The sequence below is a fragment of the Scomber japonicus genome, chromosome 10, assembly GCF_027409825.1.
Source record: "Scomber japonicus isolate fScoJap1 chromosome 10, fScoJap1.pri, whole genome shotgun sequence".
NCBI lineage: Eukaryota > Metazoa > Chordata > Actinopteri > Scombriformes > Scombridae > Scomber > Scomber japonicus.
Window position 1 is genome coordinate 9542840 of NC_070587.1, and position 26229 is coordinate 9569068.

Here is a 26229-nt window from a genome sequence, read left to right on the forward strand (position 1 = left end):
GATATTTTGAAGAAACTGATCTCCATGACAACTGAGGAAATTCCATCCTCTGAGGAAATGAGATGAGCAATAAAAAAAGATGTACCATAATTGATTTAAAAATAAAATTGAAGAAACTTATCTACAGACACACGGCTTTTTTTTTATTTCTGCCATTAAACTGAAACATTTTAGTTGTTGTGTACTTTAAACTCCGGTATAGAAACATGATAAAAACACAGAGTTATTGTTTACATGAATGAAACATGGACATGAAAAAAAAATGTAAAATGCATGTGTGTGTATGTGTGTGTACACACACCAGCCCTTTCTAAACATGTCTAAAAGTGAAACATTCCATTTTACAGCCTAAGAACCATACAGCCATCTGTAACACTTTAATATTGATAAAGATAAAATCATGAACCATGAAATCATGACAAATATCCAGGAATGTATTGTGAAGAAAGCTGTTCATGACACAAGTTTGCTAATATGCTGTAATTGCATCTGGGTTGCCAATTCTTCATCAAACAAAGTTGTCACAGTTCGCTACTTATCATAATTATGTGATGTCATCAACTCTCAGTACAAAATATCAAAACAGCAGAATATATACAAAATATATGTATGTATGTACCACGTAAGTACTATCTGATTACACATCAATTCAATGTGTTCACATTGATTGAGTAAAACTTAATTCAGTGCAAACCCCGGCTGAACAGAGGCAGCATGTTCACTCAACAGTTAAAGCAACAGGGCACTCCTTTATATTTCATCATATTCATGGACGAGCAATGGTCAGTGAGACAGAGAGGTCGGACTGGGCATTTCTCCAAACTGCGTCTCTGCCAACACTGACATGTCTGGTTCAGTCTGGGAAAAGAAGCAGAAGCTCAGTTAACAGAAAAGTAATTATTCTGCACAGTCAGACGTCTGAATACTATCAGTGCAATTTAAACCACCCACAACTAAATATTAATCCAATATCACACACAGATAACATCGCAAAAAACTGGTCAGTCTTATTAACACTAATGACTGATAACCACAAAACAGACAGCAAGCAGTCCAGTAGAATTGTTCACCTACCTGTTGGTCTTTATCCTTTTCTTGCCTTGGTATTCGATGCCTCCTCTTCTTTGGCCCAGCAGCATGATGCAAAGCTGCAGACGAGGTGGAACCAGATACGCCGTTGAGCCGATTGTCCTCCGCTCCAGCAGCTGGATCTAAATGGGCTCCAGTCTCATCCTGAAGAAGAACAAAAGACGAGGGATAAAAAAATTGAAATTGTAATGACATGTCCTGACCCTCAGAACATTTATTTATTACAAAGCAGATTTGAATGGTCCCAGAGACAACCAGTTGCGTCCACTGGACTAATATCATGGCATGAAACACCATAAAAAATATTTGAGCCATTTTTTGTCCTACATACAGCCATCTACTTCTTACCTCAAGCAGGATGGTGAGCTGGGCATTTCTGTAGTCGTCCCCATGTGCATCAAGAGTCTTCATGAGGAACCTGTAAGATCAATAGAATCTTGAGATGGGACATCCAGCGGGAAGTTTTTCAGACAATGTACATTAAATGGATTTTTCTACCGTCTCTCTTTCTTTAAGCGTCGTGTAATTCTTTGTACTTGGTGAAGGCGACCGAGGATCTTCTGATTCACCTGAACAGAACATGTATGTTATTGATTACAGTGGTGAGGGTGGAAATGAGTACAAATTCACTGATAGACCATCATACTATCACTACACCCAAACATCCTTCCTTTTACATAGACATAATCACATTACACATATACTCCCCAGCCTTGTTGCTTTTGCTCCTTCCTCCCAACCAAGAGAAATTGCCAAACTGTGCTGTATATAAGGAATACTGAAGTAAAAATAAAATATAAGTTATAAAAAAGTTCATATCATCTTAATATCGATGCAATATTTCACTTTTATCAACTGTGGAACTGAAATTTACAGGATTTCTCTTCTCTAGTAATACAACTGTGAAAAAAGCTACTGTATCAGAGGAAAGTATCAAAATCTTCATTATTATTAGCTTACAGGAACATAAATATCTATCCTCAAACATTATGAGGAAGTTAGGGCACTGAATGATGTATGATGAACCAGTTATACAGTAACTCCTAAACCCATTACATAAGCAAAAGCAACAGGAAGAGTGTGCAAAATAAACCACAAGCATGCAGCACACACACATGTACCAGCTAACACAAACACACCTGTTCAATCTCTTTGCATCTTCTGCTCAGAGCGAGATATTTCCTCTTATCGAGAACTCTTCTCTCTTCATCCTCCTGCGCTGTACTCTCCAGAAGCTCGTTGCCTCCTGGGCCCAGCTCCACCTACATAAGAAAAAACAACAACATATGTTTTTGTGCGGTATTTCAAATAGAACGCTGTCACAAAAAAGGAAATTTCAGTCGTTGAATCGATTACAATGAACTTTGTGTTGCTTCATATTGCAGCAATATCTTTAGTGCACTGAAAAACATATTACAGCTATATTCCTGGCATGTTCACAATGTCATTACGTTGGTTATTTTAACCACAATGTGACCTTTTGACTTGTTCAACCCACTAAACTACATACTTTCACACAAGAAAACATGAACATGCACTTAAAATAACACATAAAACAATGTAGTTAATAAAGAAAAATCACCACTACACCAAACAACATGCAGTACATATATTCACATGGAACAATTTATATGGCTTAAAAGATAAAAGAATATAATCTAAGTTCATTTAGACCTTCGTACTGCAATGAAATGAAAGAAAACCTATATTTTTAAAGGATAATAATAATAATGTTAATAATAATAATAATAATATTAACAACAACAATAATAATAATAATAACAGAAAACTAGAATGTTTAATAGATAAAGTTACATCTTAACTAACTTTCAGTCATGCAAGATCAGTCTGCATTTCATCTCTACTCTCTACTCTTGCTGAACAGCGAGCTGTTCTGCTCCTTCTGTTCTAATTGAGGCTCTTTTTTGGCAGCACCTGAAATCAAGTAGGACAGCACCAACCATTCTGTTCCCATCTGTATCACTCAAAAACTGATCGCTCATCTACATGAAAGCATTGCTCATAGAGAGACAAGCGTTATATGAATGCTGGAATTCAGAGTTTAGTGTGAAACCTGAGAGCACTCTTTTCATTAATTTACTGAGCACAGGAAGAATGCTGATACGTCAGCTGTTGGCACCTGTATGTTTCCTTTGAGTTTCTGGGTAAAGAACTTGCTTTTGCAGCTTCCAAACTGTAACACTGTAGCACATACACCTTCATTTAAACTTAGATTAAGAATAAAAACAAGAATTTTAAATGTCCCTCCTCCAGGTTATCAACAAACTGTTTTCCAACATCACGACCTAGAGCAGTACACAACAGCCGTCCTGGGTTACATCAAGCACTGCCTGTTGACAAATGCATCCGGGTTTATCCCAACAAGAAACCCTGCATGACTAAAGAAGTGCAGTGCCTGCTCAGGAAGAGGAACACCGTCTTCAGGTCTGGTGATGGGGTACTGTACAGTGCTGCTAGAGCCAACTTGAAGAGAGGCATCAGAGAGGCCAAGGCTGCCTACAGGAGGAGGATTGAGGACTGCCTCCAGAGCAACGACTCCAGGCAGGTGTGGCAGGGGGTCCACACTCCATCACCAACTACAGACCCAGTAACATCTCATCTGCTGTTGGTGAAGCCTCACTGGCAGAGGAGCTGATCCACTTCTTCGACTGCTTTGAGGTGGAGTCACCGGAGGCAGCCACACTACATCCACTAGCCATCCACTAACAGTCACATCCTCAAGGTGGAGGAGCACGAGGTGAGGTGCACGCTGAGGGCTGTGAACCCGAGGAAAGCTGCAGGATCTGACGGCGTCTCTGGACGGGTGCTGAGAGACTGTGCGGACCAGCTGGCTGGAGTCTTCACCAAGATCTTTAACCAGTCACTGTCTCAGTCTGCCGTCCCTTCCTGCCTGAAGTCCTCCACAATTGTCCCACTTCCGAAGAAGAACAACACCAGCAGCCTGAGTGATTACCGACCAGTGCTCTTACACCTGTCATTATGAAGTGCTTTGAGAAACTGGTCCGGAAGCACATCACTGCAAATCTTCCACCCATGTTTGACCCTCACCAGTTCGCCTACAGAGCCAACGGATCCACAGAGGACTCTCCACTTTGCTCTGTCCCTGGAGCAGCAGGGGAGCTACGCGCGGCTGCTCTTTGTAGACTTCAGCTCAGCGTTTAACACCATCCTTCCCAACAGACTGGTGAACAAGCTGTCAGACCTGATAATATCTCACTCAATCTGCCTCTGGATCAAGGACTCCCTGTCTGACTGCTCTCAGAGGGTGAGAGCAGGACCCCACATCTCCTCAGCGCTAAGCCTAAATACTGGATCATCTCAGGGCTGTGTGCTGAGCCCCCTACTCTACACCCTCTACACCCACGACTGCACCCCCTGTACACTACAGAAACAGCATCATCAAGTTCGCTGATGATACTACTGTGATGGGGCTCGTCTCTGGGGGGGATGAGTCAGCATATCGGGATGAGGTGGAGCAGTTGTGAGCACAGAAAACAACATGGCACTGAACACTACCAAGACAAAGGAGCTGGTCATAGACTACAGGAGAAATAAAACAGACACTCCGCCCCTGTTCATCGGTGGGGACAGGGTCACAGACTTCCAGCAAACGCTACAGGACATTGAGAGTATGCACAAATAGATTACACAATAGCTTTTACGCTAAAGTCATAAACGCACTTAACTGCATTAAATAATGGTCATTATTTATTTATTTTTGTTTCTGCACTTTAAAGATGGCATCTCAATTTCATTGTGCTTTGTACAATAACAATAAAGACTTTCTATTATATATATTTCTATTCTAGTTAATCCATTTATAAGCATCTGCACCAATTCAATGTGCAATGTTGTATTGGGCTGCAAAGGTGTAATAAAGAGAGTGTATATTTAAAATCCCTAACTATTATCTTTGCAGGTTAAGACTCATGATTAGTGCCTGACTAATACATTGGCTAATTTGATATCATTTAAGACATGACATAGTAATTTAAAGGCAGCTTTGATTTAATTTCATGGAGCTGTGTCTGCAGGTCTCTTCAGAACAGACTAGATTTCATTATTAAATAGCTCCAAAATTAAACTAGTTCAATTTGGACTGCACAGATAATCATATAGCATAAGGCTAATTTCACAGCTTGTTATATTTTATTCTTGCAAACTAACAAGCAATGTGAAAATCCTCAAACTGGTAATATTAGAAGAATATTAACTGATATTAAATAATTACTAATTAACTAATATTTTTTTCATGACTTTGTGGCACAGAGAGCACCTGTCAGCTTGCCCTGCTGACTGCTATTACCAAGACTGTTACCATGATGATTAACGTTACCTCTCCGGGTCCCAGCTCCACACCACCTGGCTCCAGCTCTGCCTCCAGGATGTGTCCTCCAAACAGAGGAGGCAGGGCCAAACCAGAGAAATCCTCCATCATCTGGAGAAGAAGAAGGAGAGGTGGAGAAAGGATCGTTTGTTCTAAGATATTTCTGCAAAATCATTATCCAGCATGTGTAGGTACAAGCTAGCTAAGGTGCAAAATTTAATTTAATTGAAAAACACACCAATTTTATTGTTATGTACCAAGTACAAACCATAGCTGTGTGTAAAACTACACAAATATGAGGAATTGATTTTAAATAAGCTGAACTTTAGACAGATGGACACATATTTACAGTATTGAATATATCACTTACTGTGGTAGATATTTCCAAACATTATTGGCGTATACAGTAAATTACAGTGATGATTAAAAAACAATCATTTGGATGGTATCATAGAAGGAAATAAGCTATCAATCTACAAGTACTTACATTTATTGGTGATCGATAGCAGCCGTGTTTCTTCTGATTTTAAAGCTCCACTGCGAAGTATTTACAGAGATCTGCAGCATAGGTTGTTAATAAGTCTTCAGTCAGGTCAAATACGAGCGTTTAGTATCATAAAACATGACAGAAATCAAAGGAAATGCGAGCAAAAGGCAGCTCTTCATTCACTCCAGTCGATAAACTCATGTTTATATGCGACGGGCGCAGGAATTATACGTCTGTAACGAGCTACTACATTTCCCATGAGCACCAGCGCCACTGAAACTACAACAGACAACATGGCGGGTACGTGTATATTTTGTCATCTTATGAATGTCTAACCGGTTGAATTAACGTTAATATGATCTCCAGATAGCATAAATAAATACTTTAATTGTTCGATTTTACGCCAGCGATATCCTAAAGTTACTTTTAAACAATGATATTCAGTCGAAATAGAAGGAAAAATGTGACCTTGGATGTGTTGCTAACACGTTAGCTCGTTAGCTGCAGATGTGTTTGATTTGGACCTCCTTGTGTCCCTGCAGGTTTCGGAGCTTTCCTGAAGAATGCCTGGAATAAGGAGCCTGTTATTCTGGCCTCCTGTGTTATTGGAGTGGTCGGTGAGTCTCCAAACCTCCTAACAGGAGCTCAGAAATGTGTGAAAGAGAGCAATAACTGCACTGATGGTAGTTTACAACATGATTTGGTCTGTGTTCAATGCATTTAAAGTGAATTCCACAACAGTGGCTTACATTTATTCCAATCATCTGACAGCAAAATTCAGTAAAATGAGCTGCTGTCCAAATGAGTCAAATCAACTGGATATTTTTCAACATTGCATTGTTTTTAGTGACAAGGTCTCTCTTTGTGACTATACTAAAAAGACTGTAAATGTGGCAGATATCTACTACATGACTACCTCTGAACTACTGCTGGAGCCTCTTATAAGCTTCACATCAGCTTTTAAATGCATCTTTGCACAAAATGATTGTGTGGACACACTGTGGATTTAATCTCTTTAGCAGCCAGTATGAACTGAGGACTGATTACAAGCAGAGTAATGTTCCTTCACTATTAAAGGGATAGTGTGTTTTTTTTTTTTTACATGAAATTGTATGACATCCTCATCAGTGTCGTGCAACAGCAGTGACTTTTCCCCCACTGCGTCCTGTGAGCAGAGTTCTGGCTGGCTTTTGGTGTTGAATAAAGTAGTTCCTGCTAGTTTGCTGGGGTCACAAAGATAAAGTGCTTTGCTCCAAAAACAATATGCGTTCAAATGAGTAATACATTTGCATCACAAAATCGTTGTCTGAAAAAAGTCAGACCTCACGATCACCTGGCACTATTTTCCCTCCCTTCGTATCACTGCGCATCTTTCCATCAGCTGTTTCACGATGTTTACATGCTCGGATACGCCAGAGAGCTAACATGAGAACTAGGGAGAGTAAATATATTATTAGACGGAGTGAATGTTATGATTAGGGTAGATAGATTTATTTTTCTTTCTTTTTTTAACCCTTTGGAACGGTTAGTTGAAGTGGTCGGCCCCAGAGCATGTCAGCTTGGAACTTATGCAGGTGTATAAAACCCTGGTGTATTTAGAAACCAGTTAGGAGCATCTAAAAATGTATTGTCAAACTCAGATTGTTGTACTTGATGATATGTGCTCTGCCTGGTCTTTGTTTGTGTATGAGCTGTTGTTAAATAAATAATTGTCTTCAAATGACCACTGTAGCTACTGTATGTAGATGTACTGTATGAATAGTTAATGTATTGTATATGAAGTCAAAAACCTTTGTATTGTTTCCTCAGGCGTTGCTCTTCCATTGATCAGCCCCCTCACAAAGTATACAGGAATGATAAATTCATCTGTTCCATACAACTATCCAGGTAAATACAGCCGTCGCATTCTTTTAACCATCTGCTTTAATACCTCCTCAGTCAAATATTGAAGCTCTCCTTTTCTTATTTTCTTCCTACAGTCCCCGTGCGAGATGACGGAAACATGCCTGACGTCCCTGCACATCCGTCTGAACAAAAAGGAGAGAACCTGGAATGGCTTAAAAAGCTATAACGGACACATCCTCACAATCAATACCTGTGATGTTCCCTCGGTCCATAATTGTCTGCAGAGCTGCTCCACTTGTCAATGTCCTACAATAAAGATTATCTATTTAAATCTACCTTTGTGCCACATTGGTCCATGTTTGGTGCATTTAGATTAAAATACATGTTGAAGTATAATGTAAGACCATTAATAGTTCAGAAAATGTGTTCAGTCTAAAAGCCTCAATTGATGAAGAATTAAGATTATAATCTCTAGTCTAACATGACTTTATTTGTATAATATGAAAGTTTTCATTGATTTTTGAGACTTAAGGGGAAGTGGATCAAAAATATAACTTCTATAAATGTCCATGAACCTTTCTTGAATGTCTGGAGTTAAATTAGATTCTGTATAGACGTTTAACGACTATTCTTGAGGTCCAACATGAAACACCCATAAATGTGTAACAGACATCATGTTCCTGTCAGAAAACATGACTGGGTTAAGATTTCTGTTTGATTTTAAAGAGCAGATCAGGGACGTTCAACAAAACCCTGATACTTTGGAGGAGGCTCAGTTTGACAAAGCTTAAATTAGATTCCTTGTTTTCTTAGCAGCTCTACTTTCATAAGTAGTTCAGTTGTATGCACAGCAGTACTGAATGAGTCTGTTTAAATATAGATCCAGTTATAGTTCACAGGCATTTGACACTTATCTTGTCTCTGTTCATGCATGTATTCAGTGCTACTACTCCTCCCACAAACACACTTCATAAACATACATATTGTGTTGAAACTGAATGTAGATTTTTAAATATAAACGGAAAGCTCACTTTGTTTTACAGGATACACACACACACACACACACACACACACACACACACACACAGAGAGAGAGAGTAACAGTGGACAAACATTTCCTTCATATAACTTTTATTTCACAGCATGTCAGTATCCAGTATGTCAGTTAAGCAATATCTTCCTCAGCAGAATTCACCATCGTAATATAATAAGTTTTCTGCAGTCATCAGGATTTCATATTGATGCAACTCATAGAACAGCCTGACAGTCTGTTAATGTGTCTGCATGGACTTTTTTTCCATAGAAACAAGGACTGGTGTAGAAATTGGTGTGCAAGGTTAACATAAAATTTCACTTGGGTAGAAGAGTTTTGAAGTTGAGACAGGCTTCAGTTGTCCCTGCCGCTTTAAAAACAGGCAGTAATAAAGGTGTAAATGTTTTACAGTTGGCATCCCACTCAGCAAAAGTCGTCTGAATCCGACAGTGAATATATTTACAATGTTTTCATTACATGTCTACAATATTCTGCAGACTTAGGATCATAAATATAATTAGCTGTAAATGTAGTTTTTTTCAACATGTTCATATTTCAATCAATTTTACATGTTTTTCTAACAACATATTTAAGATTTCAGATACATTTATCTGTATACATTCTCTAAAAATGTTCTTCTCTTTTAGTACTTTCTACAATCTCAATCTTGCACAGTTTCAATTTATAACATCCACAGTGATATTATTTGTTAGGGAATATTCTTTTACTGTCACATAAATGAACTCTGTATAAGTATCAGACCTCCTCAGAACACTAAAACAGCCACAACAGTTACTTTCATTCAAAGATTGAAATAAATTAAAAAGTAATTCAATATTACTATTTAAAACATTCAAACCTGTGACGGACAAAAATATTTAATTTTGCCTTCACTAGGTTTTTCTTCCTATTTGTGCCGAATCATTGAGAAAAACATTTGATGCCACTGTAAACAGATTTGCAGGATTTGGAGCTTTACTGCTTCTGCCAAAAGTCAAAATGCTGCTTCTACCAAAGTGAAACGCTATCAGTATTTTTAAGTAAGTCAAATAACAACAATTACAAATGTGTAAGCACTATTTACATGCATGAATAAGTGTGATCTTTATCATTTTGCTGTTTATTAATGATGCCACACTAATCAAAGTAATACAGGTGCTATTAGAAACAACATACTACAACCCTTATGGGTAACATCTTGAATCTTCAAGATGCTAAAAAATAAATCACAGCAACTCAAGGCAGTTAGGAGAGGAACATAAACCATTTCAGCTTGTACAAATACTAAAGTTCACCTTTAAACTGCAGTTTTCTTGCCTACAGAGCTACATATTTACTTTGGATATCTCTAGTTTACCATGAACACTTGCTCAGACGTTGGTCAACTTTCCTGTACGCTTTCTTCGTCACTTTCAAAGATACATTTCCTCAATAAATTTCCACTCTCTCGTCCGTCCTAGCTTTCTCATCTCTCTTAAAGATTCTGCTCAGTCTGAACAGGTGGCTACTATCAACTAGCCTAGATGTTATTAAGCTTTAGATTTGGGACCAAAAAGGAATCAAGAATCAAATCCAAAGACTAAGCACTGAGATCTCACATTCTTAAAACTTTAAACCCTCCACAACGTGCTACTTTCTAAAAAAAAAAAGAACAATCCATCTTTCAATGATAACTCCATCCAAATGTTCAACTATTGATGGTTGCAGTAACACACTCCAGACTCCACAGTTTGTCTCTGTAAAGCTCAGGAGCTGTTTGGTTTGGTTGTTGTCTTTGTTTAGCTGTTTTTGCTCCATATTAAAATTTCACTCGTTGATTTTACTGATAATTTATCAAGTCTCAATAATTTCCCTCACTGCAGTTTAAATTCAAACTTTGAATAATTACATTTAGGGAATAACTTTTTGAGGTATAAAGAGTTTAACTAATCAATAATCTACACTCTCAAAATACTGACGTGACTTTACAGCAGCAGAACGTATGGGGTTAACTCGCATGATGACATGATGTATCACTGACGCCCATGTTCTTTAAAGTATCATTTACACAAGATATGTTCTGCGCCAATTTCATTAAAAGATGCCAAGTCTCTCAACCAAACAACCACATTTTAAAATAGAAAAGACAGATTGAATAAATTTTAAAAGTTCATAGAAACTGAGAAAACACGACAATCCGGCAGCTTTTCTAAAGATATAATAATAGCACTTTTAAAGTAGGAGCCTGTCCTCTTCCCAAAACACTTCATTATAGTGAAGGTGAAATTACACCACAACCTGCTAATAGGAGCCAGTCCCTAGATCAACTGAACTAAAACACTTTTATGAATATGGCACAGAAACAAACAAAAAACTACATAAAGGTTATGTATAAAAATTGCACTGTAAAACAATAGCAATAAGAGGCATCTTTCTATAGGCCAGGACAAACCTGAAAATGTTAGTTATTCTAGGTGAGCAAGATTCAGTATTTTGATCTCGACAGCTAAGCTAATTACAGTCAACATCTTACTTCTGTTCCACAAAAAAACTAGCCTATATTTTATTTCAATGCTCCCATTTCACCCAAAAACATCATTTTCAGATATAACAGTGGTCCTGTTTCTACTTCCTCGCGTTAACTATCTCAGCAGTGAATGGACTGTAATCATACTCATAACAGATCAGCCTTTACATGTATACCTTTAAAACTTTGATTCAAAAATATACTTTTCTTGCCCATGAAACACAATCTGTATTTGATTAAACTGCAAAAAAAAAGAACATACAAAGTAAAGTACTATTCAATAGAATCAACATGAACCAATGTGCTGTATCCAGGATTCAACCTGAGACTTGATGGATCAACAGAGCACACAAAACAGGATCGCTTACTCGATGATGGGAGCTGAACGATCATTGGTGACTGTTTTTCTGAGACGGACGTGGGCAAATGGATTGGGCCTGAAAGAGAAGAGCAATTAAAACAAAAGGGAGCATATTTTAAAAAGGCTTTAAAATCTATAGTCTTTCCTTCCATCAAATCTGTATATGCTGAAACCTGCTGCCTCAAGTTCTTCACATCCTTCTAAACAAGACATGAAACAGAAAATAAGTTTCACAACTTGAAAATGAAGCAGAAACACTTAGGAGTGATGGATATGACATGGAATAAAGTCTATGCTGCATAATTATCATTTTTGGGTGTCACCTTTTTCAGTTATATTTGCTGATTTATCAGGGGTACCCTGGTCGACCAGCAAGATGCTGATCTCAGCTTGGTCTGATTCCAGCGAAGGACCTTTGTTGCATATCATTGCATCTCTTTCTAATAATTTCCTGTCACTTCTCCAGCGTCAATGATCTAAATAAGGCAAAACTGTATAAAGAAAGTTTCTCGAGACCGTCTGTCTTATTACACTGTGTAAAAATCACCTGGTATTATGTGATGTGGTCATTAAAGGTGTGCTAATTGAGTATTGCACTTCCATAAAATTGAGGAATTTATAGTCCCAAGTATCTTACTATAAAAGAAGGCATCTCTGTCTCTTTGTATGTATGTATGTATGTATGTGTGTCCTTTTCTTGATAACCGTTGATCTGATCGACTTCACACTTGGCAGGTGTATTGCTAAGGAACCAAGAACGTGCAGTGTTGAGTGTGAAGTTGTTTGGATGAGCGGTTAAAGAGAAATATATAAAAATACTTCATGAACAACACTGTTTTTGCTTCTTCACTGCCTGTGGAGTCAATAAACAGAAATACAGACAGCGCCTCACTGCCACAGCTCCCAACGTTGTGGTCAGAGGATGAATTACATCCCTAGTGATGAGAACTACCTTAGACAATTGAAAGAGTTCAGCTGCTCCTCACACAACGGTATGTTCAAGAAATAGTGCAGGATGTCTAAGGCACATTTTGAGTGATCCCTGCAGCTCATCCGATCGACCTCAGCTTAAAATTGTAGTGTATTGTAGCCTGCATGTGATGCATTTAGGGAACCCTGGTAAATTGTAACATCTACAGAACATTTTAAACAGGCATATTTTTAATGGGTACCGCATTAGTTGGTCAAACTCCAAGAATGAAGGAAAGCCTGAAATAGTCTCAAATAAAATCCTAGAAAACCCTGATGACAATATCTGGATTATTTAGAATTTTAAAAAGCTCCTCTAGAGTCACAGAAGAAGACATTATACATCTGTTTTCAAAGGCTAACTAATAAACTGATCTTCACATATAAAATCAATATCACTAAAATCTCTGTAATTATAAACACAATACTTGTACGATGCTGAAAACTTTACCTGCTGGGTGAGCCTGGTGGAGAGACCAACTCTGCTGAGATCTGTAATATAGAAGCAACAAAGATAAGGTAAGAGAGAGGCTCAGTTGTGAGTTTACATTCACTCTAACCCTCGAGACATTCTCCCTCTCTTTCAGGTCTCTGACCTTGTTGCTGTCGGCCATGCTGTACGGGCGCGGGCGGAAGGTGCTGACCCTCTGGGGAGGAAGGGAGCGCTCCTCCTCTGACTCGGGAGTGAGTGCTGGGATACCCGGAGACACGAGCTTGTCGAGCTGGCCCATACTAGTGCTGTTAGCTTTAGATAAGAAGAGAGAGCTGCAGGGAAGGTCACAGACAGAGGAAAGAATACATAAGAAAAAAGAGAGAGGAAACATGATGATGTTAATGTTGTCGTGCGAAGCCACTGAGTATGCTGTTGGTGTTGGAAAGAGAAGAAGTGTGTTGGGAACGGGCGGTGGAAAGACTGAAGGACAAACATCATCCTGCAGTTTATGAGCTCCTGTGACTTTCTGTGTGTCTGGCATGAAAGATGTTTTGATTTATTGAGGATGGAAAAGGGAAAGCTGTCATATTAGTTTCAACATTATAAATGACCCCATTATGTTTTCTGTGAATCAACTTGTTATATCTTTGTATTGTTCTAAGTATTACTGTTACATTGACAGATTGATGGAAGTGAGGGAAGCCGACTTACCTCTCGATATGATCCATCTTACTGTGTTGTGGCTGGGTGTAGGAGAAAGGGAACCAGCCTTTCCTGTGAAGGAACATTTTAATGTTTGTGATGATTGATTTATAGTAAAATGAAAGCTTCAAGCATAAAAACAAGTCAGAGTGTGCGTGATGAAGAAGTCCGTCTGTATTGTCTTATTATAAATGTATTTATTAGCCTGGCGCCAGGGAGAAACTCAAACACTTCATGCCATATGCCTTTTGAAGTAAGAAGTTCTACATATCAGATGCTAGAAAGAAGCTCAAAGAAATGCCTCAAAACAATATCTATAATATATTTTATTCAGCTTTTATCTTGTGGCATTGAGACATTTCAGTCTTCTAATTTTGTGCTTTATAACAATACTAAAGATCACAATGAAGATGCAGTTAATTTTACACTAGTGTGTGTGTGTGTGTGTGTGTGATTTGTAAAACACACCGTCCAGTTCGTTCATTTTGACCATAGTGCCACCCGTCTCTGGGCTCAGAAATCAGCAGGGCGATACTGTCACCAGGCAGGAAGTGCAGTAAGCAGGCACCTCCTATGCCACCGCCCTCTGACGCTCCAGGTGAGTGAGCGAACATGGCTTCCACACGTGTAGGTCCAGATAAAGGCAGCATCCTGGGAAGACTGGAGCCTGGAGGAAGAGGAGGAGACAAGGAAGGGAGAGGATGAGGATGGAGACACTCACACAAGAAACAGGCAGAACAGACACACTGTATCACATCTTACCTTGAAAACCACCCAGCCTTATTTCACTCACAGGTCTCCTAGGCAGTGGAAGTGTTGATGTCGCACACATCTCTGCAGTCTTCATCAGCCAAGAATGTGAGGGTGATGCCGTATTGCTTCCCCCTGGTCCCACCTGTTGGTGCAGTAACTGCACAGGAGTCATGGACCTGGAGAGAGGAGCGCTGTGGGGCAGAGGAGGGCTGTGAGGAGCACTATGGGGAATGGTGAGGGTCATGCCTTGTGTGCAGGTGCTGGTCGGGGGGGCATGGCTTAGTGACATCACTGTGGAGGGGATGAGGCTCGGGGAGAGGTTGCATGTGTTGGCAGCCAGGAGAGAGCCTTGCTGGGCCGAGCTGCTGAACATGGTGGGAGTGGATGTAGCGGGGCTGGCGCTGCTGCTGCCGCTGGTGCTGGTGCTGCTGTCAGGGAGGGGGCTGGCTGATGCATTGAGGGGTGTGCTGGTGTGTTGAGGAGACACTCCGCATGATGAACCTCCAGCAGCTCCTCCAGTGGCGGACAGGGAGCGGAAAGTCTGCGGGGAGCCCTGAGGTGGACAGGTGTCACTCTGGGAGGAAGAAGGGACTGAGCGTTGCTGCTGGGAGCGACTGGAGTCTCCATTTAACAGAGGAGGGACTTCTTGAACAGAGAGTCTCTGTAAAACAATTTAAAAAATGTTTCAGTCTTTCACTCAATAATGTGTATTAGGTTTTGTGGCTTTCCTTGTTTGGCCTTTACAACACAAAGACTGAGAACTGCAGTTCAATAACCAGCCTACCAGCACTCTAAAGTTAAAAAAAAAACTAAAAATGATAATTTGTGGTTTATGGGAAGGCATTGGCTGTTACTATTGTTTGTTTTGTTATTATTAAATTTGTGTTTGTGAACCCAAAAGTGTTCATTTGTGCTAGGTGTTAGCAGGCTTATTTTGTTTCTGAGTCAGACTACCTGTTTCTCACTAAGCTAATTGCCTTCTGGCAGCTCTGTAGTTGTTGCACAAACATTTGAGTGGTATCAATCTTCTGACCTGACTGTTGGAAAGAAAGTGAAAAAGCACATACTTCCTATTCTCTCCAGTTTCTATATTGTTGAATTTTGCTTGACCACCAAAAGCAGTCTGAGTTTGTCCTATGAGATTTTGAATACTTTCCCACAAAGTGATTCTTACATGGAAACTAACCACACTACAGCCGACATTAGTAACTTTTAAAAATGCTGGAATCAAGGTAGGGTCAACTGTCTGGCACAGTATAAATGAAGATAATCTGACCTGTTCCGGCTGAGCAGAGCCGATCTTGGTGTGACGGAGGGCCTCGGCTATCCCAGCAGCCCCTGAGCCTTGTGGTGCGGTGTGACGCAGCAGATTCAGAGCACGCTCCGGGAGCTTTGTTGGCTGAGAACATGACTGCTGCCAAGATGACAGTTTCTGCGACAGAAGCTCTCTGACCTGTGTTGTGTTCAAAAGAAGAAATAAAAACACCTTTATGATTGATAATTAGGACCACTACAAGACATTGCAACGATTCTCACTTTGAGAGAATGCTGAAAATTTCACAAACATAAATGAGTGTGAACAGATTACCTTTGAGTGGTAGTTGATGAGCAGTTTGGTGACACAGCACTGTCTGTCCACCAGGAAGCAATATCGTCTCCTCTCCTCAGTGAGTGCAGACTTGTAACCTGTAGCAACCAGCGCATCCAGCTCGCCTTGACGACGACTCATCAGCTCCACAAACTGATGGAGAAGTCAGACAGTGAGAGAGATTACACTTTAAACCTGGGCACCCACAGTCCTGCATTCACAATCACCTGCTGAGCACTCAAAGACGCAGTGACCTTTAATTCATTTTGTGAGGAAAGTGAAATATCATGTGACATCATATCCTGCCCGCCAATGCTGCTGTGCAAGGATAACAAAATCTAAATCATATAATACCGTCCGTCGCCCTGATGACCTTTTCCTCAACTGAGTCCTTGCTCTTTGATTTCTCTCTTTCTTCCCCCAAAGTGTTTAAATCCTCTCGGCCTCTTATATAATTCATATTTCTTGCAGTGAAAGCTTTCAGCCCTAAGTTTCTTGTTTTCTGAAAATCAGCTGAGGCAGATTGTTCTTTAATCTTATTCACAGAAGCCTATTTTTCACACAAACGCTCACGCAACTCTGCTCTTTAATCTGCTGTAATGCTGTTTGTGATATTTAGGATTCATGTGTTTGAAGGATTTTTGTTTTTCAAATGAAAGAGATCACTGTGTCTGTCTCACCTACTTTTCTTTAGTGTTTTTGCATTTTAATGCTTGTGTATCAACTTTTTTTTTTTAACTGGTGGAGGTGGATCTCTGAGCTTTACTTACCTGCATCTCTCTGTCTCCATATTTGTTCGGGTGACGGCTGCCTTGGCTCTTCCTGCGGAGTTTCTTCAGCTGTGACTGGCAGCGCTCGATAGACTCAGATTTAGACCTCCGCTCACTCTGATACTTCTTTAAAGTGGCCTGAGAGGAAAGATTAAAAAAGGGTAAATCGAAAGATTTATTGGATTAAAAAATGTTTGATAGATTTAAGATATGAGTACTGTACTCAAAATCCAATCAGTCCATCTTTAGTTTTTACCAATAATAAATGAAATTAATTAAATTAGTGCTAAACAAATACATTTGGCTCCAATTGTGTTGCCTTTAAACCCCCAAAAAACATAACATAACTCCTTATGTAAAAATCCTGCTTTTCTCACAATTTATCAACATCAGACTGAACATGTAGAAATTGTCTGTGTGTCAGATGCTCTTCGGACTTACTGTGAGGTATTTAATGTCCAGTTCCAGTTTCTGCTCCAACTGTGCGAGTAGCTCAGAATGAAACAGCTTCAACTGTTGATGGATTGATGGATATGAAACACAACATATACTGATACTTTAACATTCATATATACATATATCTAAAAGAGCTGCCCTAATCACATCATCACATCTAAATATTTTATAAACTTCATATAACCGAACATCTAATGGAACTTTTACATGGTTGCTAAAAATTGAATTAAATTAAAAAATATTGAAAATTTGCCTCAACCAAATAATTAGAATGTCAACATCGGACATATAAATGCGACATAATATAATTTGTGCCGCATTAATCTCTTACCACGTCCTCCAGCTGCACCTGAATCTGTCTGTGGACCTCAGCCATCTGAAACAGTGTGTCTCCTGTAATAAAACATGTCAGAAATCATCAGTATCACATATGAGCTACAAGGACCTTTACTGTCATCTCACCACAGTCACATTTATACTTTCAGTTCAAATGATTCAAACGATGACATGAAACTGCTTTTCCCCGAGCTTTAGGGGAAATAATATCATTAGTAATAGAAGAGAAATATTTAAACTTTATAAAAATTTAAATGTAAGGTATAAAAAATAGGAAGAAATAAAGTATATAGTGTGCAAGGTCAAGTTGGTGCAAACAGTTGAAGCTATATATAGTATTTACAGAACATAAAGAAGAAATCACATGATTTGGATAAACAAGATAAGGAGTCTCACTGCTCTTGATATAGTTCATCTTTAACCTGTGCAGAAGTTATTTCACTGTGTATAGATGGTCAAACAGACAAATTATTCTAAAATATAACATCTGTGCACTAATAATGGTGTTTCACAACTGTATCAAAATTAATATACATGCAGCACTAAACATACAGTGAGCAAAAATGTTCCAAAACTTGCTGTTTTGACACAGTTTCTCATTTACAAACTGGCGGTCAGCTGTGAGTCCGTCCCTCAGTCACACAGCACTGTAGTATGTGGTGGCTGGCATTTCGCCCTCCGACACTCCTGCCTGCCTCCCCCGCTGTTTTCAGCATTACAATGAGATCATGTGGTGTTGTTAATCTCTCAACAATGACCCTACTCTCTCCCTTTCCCTCTGTTCTCTCCCTTTCTCTCGACATTTCCTCATTGCCTCTTGTCTTCATCTCCTCCCTCGCTAACGCATGCATCAGACTCACAGACTATTTCAAACTTCTCTCCAGCTGTCACATTGACTCTCTAAACTTGATTAGGTCTATAAGCAATTCTTTTTTAAAATGTCTCCTTCTCTACCAGCCGCCCACTCACCCAGCTCTTTGGAGCCTTGGCTGTCACTCGCCAGTTCTCCAAGTTTCACCAGAGCATCAAAGTAACCCTTGGCAGCCAACGTCACTCCTGAAGAAGAAAGGAAATGTTAGGAAAATGGTTATTTATCATGGAAATCTAGACACCTTTTTTTAAATAACAACTTTATTTGATAACCTCACCCAGACACCAACAAATCTACATCCAGAGTTAGTCTCTGTGTGACTGACCTGTCAGGGCTTTCTCATAGTGTTTCCCCATGGTCACAAAGTTCTTCAGACTGGGGTTGAACTGGTCCAAAATCCCCTGTTGGGAACGACACATAAAAATTAAACAATGTAAGGCTTTTCTGTATTTATACTCACCTCATTACAGAAGAGGAAACTGTATAATCTTGAATTGTGAGATTAACTGTCGAGGCAGACAACACAGACAGTCGTACCTTGTAGACATTTTCTGTCATCTTGTTGACTTCCTCGGTCCGAGACATTTTTCTTCTATCACTTGGTGCTGCCACTATGTACGGTTGTATTGTCTCTTCCTCCTGTTGTTCAGGGTCCTAGGCTTTACAGAAGACAGCAACCCCCTACAAGAGAAAAGATGAAGAGAAAACAATGCAGTGAGGGTGTGATGCAAATAATAATAATTTTTTCAATCTATGTTTGGTCTTTAAAATGTCAGAATATGGTGAAAAATGTTCCCAAAACCTAAGATGACATCCTCAAATGTTTTGTTCCAACTCAAACATATCAGTTTACTGTCACAGAGAATTAAAGAAACCAGAAAATATTCACATTTAAGAAGCTGGACCGAGATCATTTTAGTATTTTCTGTGAAATAATGACTTAGAGTGATTAGTCAATTATCAAAATAGCTGTCGATTGTATTTCTTATTGTTGCAGCTCTGATGAGCAACAAGTTTCATAAATCTACAAACATTCACTGCAAAAGACTTTTTAAATCTTCATATTTACTAAAAGTGTCTCCATATGTGATCGCTCTCTGCTTCTTTGAGGTGTTGAAAGTCTGAGATTTAAGTCAGCTGGAGGACTTTTAAGGCCGCTGAACCTTCATGACGAGACTGAACTTTACACAGCAATGAGGACGTCGCACCATCTTGGGTTTTGACTGAGGGCAGCAGTGTCACATTCACATGGATCCCCTCTGTGTCTCAGCTGCCAATTTCTACATTATCGCTCCACAACACAACGGCAACCCAAATATTTCTCCTAGATTCACACGCCAGACGAGTTACCATTTCAGATAAGAACAATGGGCCCCTCCAGCCTGAGTCACAGGTGTCAGAGCACTGAATAAACATGCGACAACAATGTTTCTTCAGCAGAGAGGGACGATCAAGAGGGGCTCCTCTGGAGGTCAAGGGATTTCCAGTCTGGGTTTCACAGCAAAAGACTCCCTCAGTTTTCCTTGTGCAGCCATCCTTTATTATCACAGCGAGATTACAGAGAAAACGTTGACCCAGATCAACTAATGGTATATGACACAAAGAAAACATTTCCAGACTCCTGCTCATTAAGGCCACCCTGGTGTAGTCTGTAATTTGTCAGAGTGGCTGTAACAGTCTGCTGCTCTGCAGGGTAAGACATTAAAGAGGGAGCTTTGTCCTAATTTTGTGACTTTTAATTTTGTTTGAAAGATGCAAATCATTTAAAATGTTAATGAAGGGACATTTTAAAGAAAAGTAAAGCAAATATTTCAGCTTGGCGTCCTCTCACTTTAAGAAATAAAGTGTTGCTTGTTTCAGGATGCAACAGGAACAGTCTGCAGGTGGTTGGGGAACTGATACAGAAGGTGCATTCATTTGGTTTAGCCTCTTTAAAGGTCCTCAAGTGTGTGTGTGTGTGTGTGTGTGTGTGTGTGTGTGTGTGTGTGTGTGTGTGTGTGTGTGTGTGTAAACACTGCATATTAAAAACCATTAATGGCACTGCAAAAAGGGATGAAAAACACAATAAACTAGAGACATATCAAATTGTATTAAAAGAATTACACAGTTTGGTGATTTTGATGATATCCTCCTTGTGTCACAAAGTGAAATTATACATAGCCTACTAATTCATACTTTTCTCAAAAGATCAAATGATGGTTGTAAAGCAGGACTCTACTGCTGCATTTCTTCCACACCATTTCATCTAATTGCAACAACTTAAACAAAAGTCTTCTGTATTACTGAAGCAAATGTAAAAATAACTTTTAAAAAAATAGCCTGAATAAATGAGTAGCTGATCTTTTACAGTGGATGCTGCCCTGCCGTTTGCTACCTGTTGATCTCAACAACTCAGCTCCACTTCCATTTATGAAACAGTAACAAGTAATTCAGATATTTCAAAAAAAGAAAAAAGAAAAGGAAAAGAAGTTACATACCTTTTCTGGTCTCATTGTTGGAAACGATAAAGGCTTCCTGCGCGTCTTTGAGTGTTTAATGAACAGTATAACACCCCCCTCTTTTCTTCCTATAGGCTACTTTCCCTCTCGGTTAGTTAGTGGGGGGTTGTTTCATCCAGCAGAGCACTAAATCTCAACTCCCCTCCACCCCTTTTTCACATGGCCCTCTCTCTCTCTTTCCCCCCTCTCTCACTCTCTCTTTCTCTCTGTCTGTCTCTCCCTCTCTTTTTCACTTCCTCCTCTCTCTCTCTCAACCTCTCTTTACTCCCAGAAATCGGGGTCAGATATTTGGTGCCGTTCAGTACCTCTCCTCATTACTGAGCCGATTATCGACATGCCTTCACGCCCGCAAAAACCGGCCAGAAAATCACCGACAGACCCCTTCCTCTCCTCTCCTCTCTCCTCTCCTCTCCTCTCCTCTCTCCTCTCCACCCCAGTACAACCAGCTCCCTGCAGTTAGAAACCACAGTCAGCCTCCCATTCAGTGTCTGCCTCTCTCGGCCTCTCTCTCTCACTCGGACTGAATAACAATGAGCTAACGGGACCTCGGCTGAATAGAGGCAGGAGGAGAATAATGACTTGGAGCTTTTCAAGCCAAAGACAGAGCAGCACAGGCAGGCATATCACTGGCCTACATACACCCGGGCCCATCACACATTCCTGCTCCCCATTCTCAGAGGGAGGACAGAGGAGGACGAAGAGGAGGAGGAGGAGGAGGAGGCCCTGTATGGACACAGGCCTTTCATTGAAAACTGCTGTGAACTCATGAAAAGATTAAAGGATAACATAAAGATGCTGCTGGAGACTGTGTTTGAATTATGATAGTGGAAAAAGTAGTTAAAGGATTTCAGGGTCAATTAGTTATGAGGCTAATTTATTTAATGCTGTGATGAAAAAACATGAAATCATGTCTTTGAATGTATAATTTGCTGAAATACCGAGTATATCCTTTATCACTTGTGGCAAAAGTTTGACCAAAAACAAAAAGATATATTATAATGAGTTGGGGGTTTCTTTTAAATGAACTTCTAAATGTTCTCAGAGCAGCAACAATAAATCCATTCAGCAACTAGCAACCAGGTCAGTAGTTTAATTGGTTTCCATTATTTAGAAGAATAAATAAATACATTTGCTGAATTTAGTATCTTTGGGTTCAGGACTTTTGGTCAGACAAAAGAAGTGGGGCAGCAACTAATGATTATTTTCTTGATGAATCAGTTAGTTGTTTGGTCTATAACATGTTGATCACCAAAGCCCCATAGAAGACTAAAGAAACCAGAAAATATTCACATATAAGAGGGTGGAACCAGATAATTTGCAATTACTGAATAAGTATCCATATACTACTACTGGATTGACTACATATTTTAATACTAATAATATTTGATGACTATGTTGCACATAAAAACAAATCAGTAACTATCCACAGATACTAACTGTCCAATAATTATTGTTTCCCCCAAAAATGTGGTCTGATGAAATAGTGACACTCAAGTAAGCTCAAAAAAGTTAAAGAGCCAGTGCTTTACAAGTGCACATTAGCTACATAAATAGGGCGTATTAAGCAAGAATTTGGTGTTCATTTTAACATTTCAGAGCAGTAAAAACACCCTAAACACAATTATTTCATCCTATAGTTGTATGTCTTTTTCTAAAGTGATTATACAAAAAAGTGTATATTATCATACAAAATATTGTGCAGCTGAAACACATTTTTATACATATAGAGGGTGTTACATGTTGAATTAGACCTGTATATATCATTATCATTATATTTATTTATATTAATTGGACAAATTGCACACATTCATTTAAATGATTATGGCTGTTGTGTTTTCCTGTTTTATGCAACATAGAGTGATAATATAGAGTGACTGTGAATGTTTTTTGTCCATAACTAAATTGTCTCTGCTCTCTGAAAACTTCATTGAGGATTAATCACTTATTTATTAATGACTAATGTATGAATGACTGAATAATGACATCACATCACCAAAGTCAGACGTGACTGAACTGAAGCCGGCTTTGTTGCAGTTGCAGGTTTTTCCCAGCAGGTGGCGATCGTGTAACATTACTTCCTGCCGCACCTCCCCTGCATGCAACAAGTGCACACTGTGAAGTTACATTGCATCATGTGAACAAAGCTGCATCCTGAAAACTAAAACAAGCAGGTAGGAAACTCATAATCACAAAGACACACCTGTATAATAAACATGTGCAATTCATAGAGTTGAGAAGTTTAGTCAGATATTCAGAACAGCTACCATGTGAAGTACTCAGATATTGGGCTACCACATGATCTTTACTGACCCCATCACTGCAGCTCATCACCTCTCTGCACAATCAAGAAACATTACTGGCACTAGCAGTTCTCTAAACTAATGAACTCAATCAGACTTGCATCAAAAAACTAGATCAAAATGTCTTTGTCTATCTGTCCTCAGAGTTTTCTCTAGTTTGCCAGCCTTTGCAGACGAGCGTGCTCTGTGGGGTTCTGGGTCACTTGGTTCAGTATTGAGGGGAACATTGGAGTGTCTGTGGTCTCGTGTCCTTGGACCTGAGCCGTAAAGCTGTTTGTCTCGGCTCGCTTCCTCAGGGCCTAATTCACACGCACTAAGGAGATTGACAGACACGAGAACTCGGCTCACACTGACCTATTAAACAATAAAGATGACTCACAAAGATATCACCCATTTATCCATCTATGCGCTGTCATGTTTTCACACTCAGGGTTTTATTGAACACTCTGGTGAAACAGTGTGTGTCTAAAACAGATCATGTGATTGAGTTTGTCTGATCACTTGGCTGATCTTCAGTTCACGTTTTCTGTTGGGTTCTGTCCAAATGTGTCACCCACTAATAGTGTCACAGATTAATGTCCAGATCAGGAGACACAATGGCAAAGTGAACACACACACACACACACATCAGCGTTAATCAAGCTGTCCGAGAGGTAAAACTCAGCCCTGAAAAGTTTGCAAGCTTTGTGAATACAAATTATTCATGGGCTTAATTTCTGGAAGTGCAGCGATGAAGTGAATCAATGTAAGAGGCCTCAGGTAAAGAGGGGACTGAGGTAAAATGCATGTTAACATGTTCTACATTCATTAAATCATATATCATACCACTGGTCTGACATTATCAACATATAAAACTAACAATATGACCATCTATGATTGACAGTAAGACGATAATCAGTAAAAAAACAATCGAGTGATGAAAACCAAAGCACGTGCTCCTGATCTACAATAAAGGGAACAAATTCTTCACTCAATTCAAGGCAAGTAAAGTACAAAAAGTACAACAAATGTCTTTATTATCATGGCTATATGATCAAAAATATGGCTGAAACTGATCATTAGTCTCAATTTTTTAGTAAAAAAATTTCTTTACCTCATCTTTCTGAAAATGATGCGGCAGATTTAGGTTCACAATTAACTCTTGATGAAATAGAAAATGCTCTTAAAGGCATGAAGAAAGGTAAATCTCTATATACTCGGTCCTTATTTACTATCCATGTTTCAGGTAGCTATTGACAAAGGTGCTTTTACAAAGAATACAAACTCTGCAATTATATCTCTATTACTAAAGAAAGGCAGAGATCCGACTCTTTGCTCCAACTACCGTCCCTTATCTTTGATTACATCCGATATTAAACTTTATGCCAAAGTGCTTTCCAACAGACTGGACCATTTAATGATAACTCTCATTCATAGTGATCAAACAGGCTTTGTTAAATCTCGGTTAGCTTCAGACAACATCTGCAGACTGCTACATATCATTGATGCTGCCAAAGATATTCCCTCCTCCTGCTCTATTGTATCTTTAGATGCAGAAAAAGTTTTTGATCAAGTGGAATGGGAATATCTTTGGACAGTATTGGAACATATGGGACTAGGTTCTAGTTTCATTAATATGATCAAAACGCTATATGCCAATCCCTCTGCCATGGTTTCCACAGGTCATCTTTGTTCTTCTCAGTTCCCTATACAATGTTCTACTTGGCAGGGTTGCCCTCTCTCTCCTAAATTATTCATTATTTCATTAGAAGCTTTTGCTGATGACCTTTTACTTTATATAAATAGAGCTTTAGAATCCATACCTCATATTTTAACTCTTTTTAATAACTTTGGAAGCTTTTCTAGTTACAAGATAAATTGGTCTAAGTCCAATTAGATGCCACTTAATTCAGGCATTGATGATCCTTTGTGTTCCTTCAACATACCAATTAAGAAAAGCTTTACATATCTAGGTATTGGAATTCATCAATTGTACATTACAATTTTACAAATGCCTTCAAGAAAATTAAGGCAGATTTAATGAGATGGTCTAACTCTAATATGTCATTTTCATTCCAAGCATGTGTCTCTATTATAAAGATGGATATTTTACCTCGTATTAATTTTTTTCTTCAATGATTCATTTGCCTCCTCCACCAAAGTATTGGGAACATTTTCATTCTATCATATCTAATGTATATGGAAGGGTAAACAGCCGAGAGTAAAATGATCTACTCTGCAACGCGACAGAATTGCTGGTGGATTATCTCTCCCCAGTCTGAAACTATATGCTCTGGCATATACTTCGAGATCTCCATTATAGTCAAGCAATATACAACCGGCGGTTTAGCTTAATCTTTATATACATTTCTTCTTGAGTCCTCATATAAACCTTTTTGCGCTCCAGATCAGTTGGCAAAAAGACTTAATTTCATCTGAAATATCCTGGAACCACATTTTTACCAACATAAAAGTGGCTTCTAAAGACCCTAATCATCAGCTCATCCACTTTCATTTTTTACACCGAATTTATCTAACACCAAAAAACAACATGCAATGAATAAAAATACCTCTCCATGTTGTAGCTTCTGTTCACCAAATCATATGGGATCATTTTATCACATGTTTTGGCAATGCAGATTAATAATATCATTTATCTAACATTATTGGAAAGATAATTCATGGTTCTCCCAGTGTGCTCCTACTTGATTATGTTTCCTTGTTAAATCTGTCAGCCACAGAAGAATGTGTATACTTGGCAGGCCTAACAGCAGCCAAAAAAATGCTCGCATTGCATTGGAAGCCTCCGCATGGTTTGTTGATAGGTCACTGGTCTAACTTGTTCATGGACATTTTACATAAAGGACTTTCAGTGGCAAGACTGCATGGTGCTGATCCAAGAACA

The 26229-nt window shown here is 39.1% G+C and overlaps 3 protein-coding genes across 3 annotated transcripts; 1 reads left to right on the forward strand and 2 right to left on the reverse strand.

Moving 5' to 3' along the window:
- Nucleotides 1-157: 157 nt before the first annotated feature.
- Nucleotides 158-6115, reverse strand: tfpt (TCF3 (E2A) fusion partner). Its single transcript, XM_053327128.1, has 7 exons — nucleotides 5925-6115; nucleotides 5447-5548; nucleotides 2229-2351; nucleotides 1588-1658; nucleotides 1438-1507; nucleotides 1075-1233; nucleotides 158-858 (listed from the first exon to the last, which is right to left on the reverse strand). The coding sequence occupies exons 2-7, from the start codon at nucleotides 5546-5548 to the stop codon at nucleotides 784-786; spliced, it is 600 nt and encodes a 199-aa protein (XP_053183103.1). The 5' UTR covers nucleotides 5925-6115; the 3' UTR covers nucleotides 158-783.
- A 66-nt stretch (nucleotides 6116-6181) lies between these two features.
- On the forward strand, nucleotides 6182-8104 carry ndufa3 (NADH:ubiquinone oxidoreductase subunit A3). Its single transcript, XM_053327084.1, has 4 exons — nucleotides 6182-6224; nucleotides 6467-6541; nucleotides 7734-7811; nucleotides 7904-8104. The coding sequence occupies exons 1-4, from the start codon at nucleotides 6182-6184 to the stop codon at nucleotides 7993-7995; spliced, it is 288 nt and encodes a 95-aa protein (XP_053183059.1). The 3' UTR covers nucleotides 7996-8104.
- Nucleotides 8105-11619: 3515 nt separating this feature from the next.
- zgc:158689 (uncharacterized protein LOC791177 homolog) lies at nucleotides 11620-19132 on the reverse strand. The gene is given in 14 exon segments (XM_053327043.1): nucleotides 11620-11745; nucleotides 13090-13231; nucleotides 13234-13403; nucleotides 13783-13845; nucleotides 14242-14440; nucleotides 14536-15187; nucleotides 15803-15979; nucleotides 16115-16267; nucleotides 16885-17022; nucleotides 17326-17397; nucleotides 17672-17733; nucleotides 18646-18732; nucleotides 18873-18948; nucleotides 19085-19132. Coding segments are annotated over 14 exon segments (2112 nt in total). The 3' UTR covers nucleotides 11620-11672.
- Nucleotides 19133-26229: the final 7097 nt, after the last annotated feature.

What these genes read in the sequence shown, in the direction of transcription:
- tfpt (XM_053327128.1), bottom strand. Translation starts at nt 5,548, where the DNA reads ATGATGGAGGATTTCTCTGGTTTGGCCCTGCCTCCTCTGTTTGGAGGA. An exon ending in TGGAGCTGGGACCCGGAGAG is followed by an intron (nt 2,352 to 5,446) that starts GTAACGTTAATC and finishes TTTCTTATGTAG; the next exon opens with GTGGAGCTGGGCCCAGGAGG. An exon ending in AAAAGGATAAAGACCAACAG is followed by an intron (nt 859 to 1,074) that starts GTAGGTGAACAA and finishes TTCTTTTCCCAG; the next exon opens with ACTGAACCAGACATGTCAGT.
- ndufa3 (XM_053327084.1), top strand. Translation starts at nt 6,182, where the DNA reads ATGAGCACCAGCGCCACTGAAACTACAACAGACAACATGGCGG. An exon ending in TACAACAGACAACATGGCGG is followed by an intron (nt 6,225 to 6,466) that starts GTACGTGTATAT and finishes GTGTCCCTGCAG; the next exon opens with GTTTCGGAGCTTTCCTGAAG. An exon ending in TGTTCCATACAACTATCCAG is followed by an intron (nt 7,812 to 7,903) that starts GTAAATACAGCC and finishes TTCTTCCTACAG; the next exon opens with TCCCCGTGCGAGATGACGGA.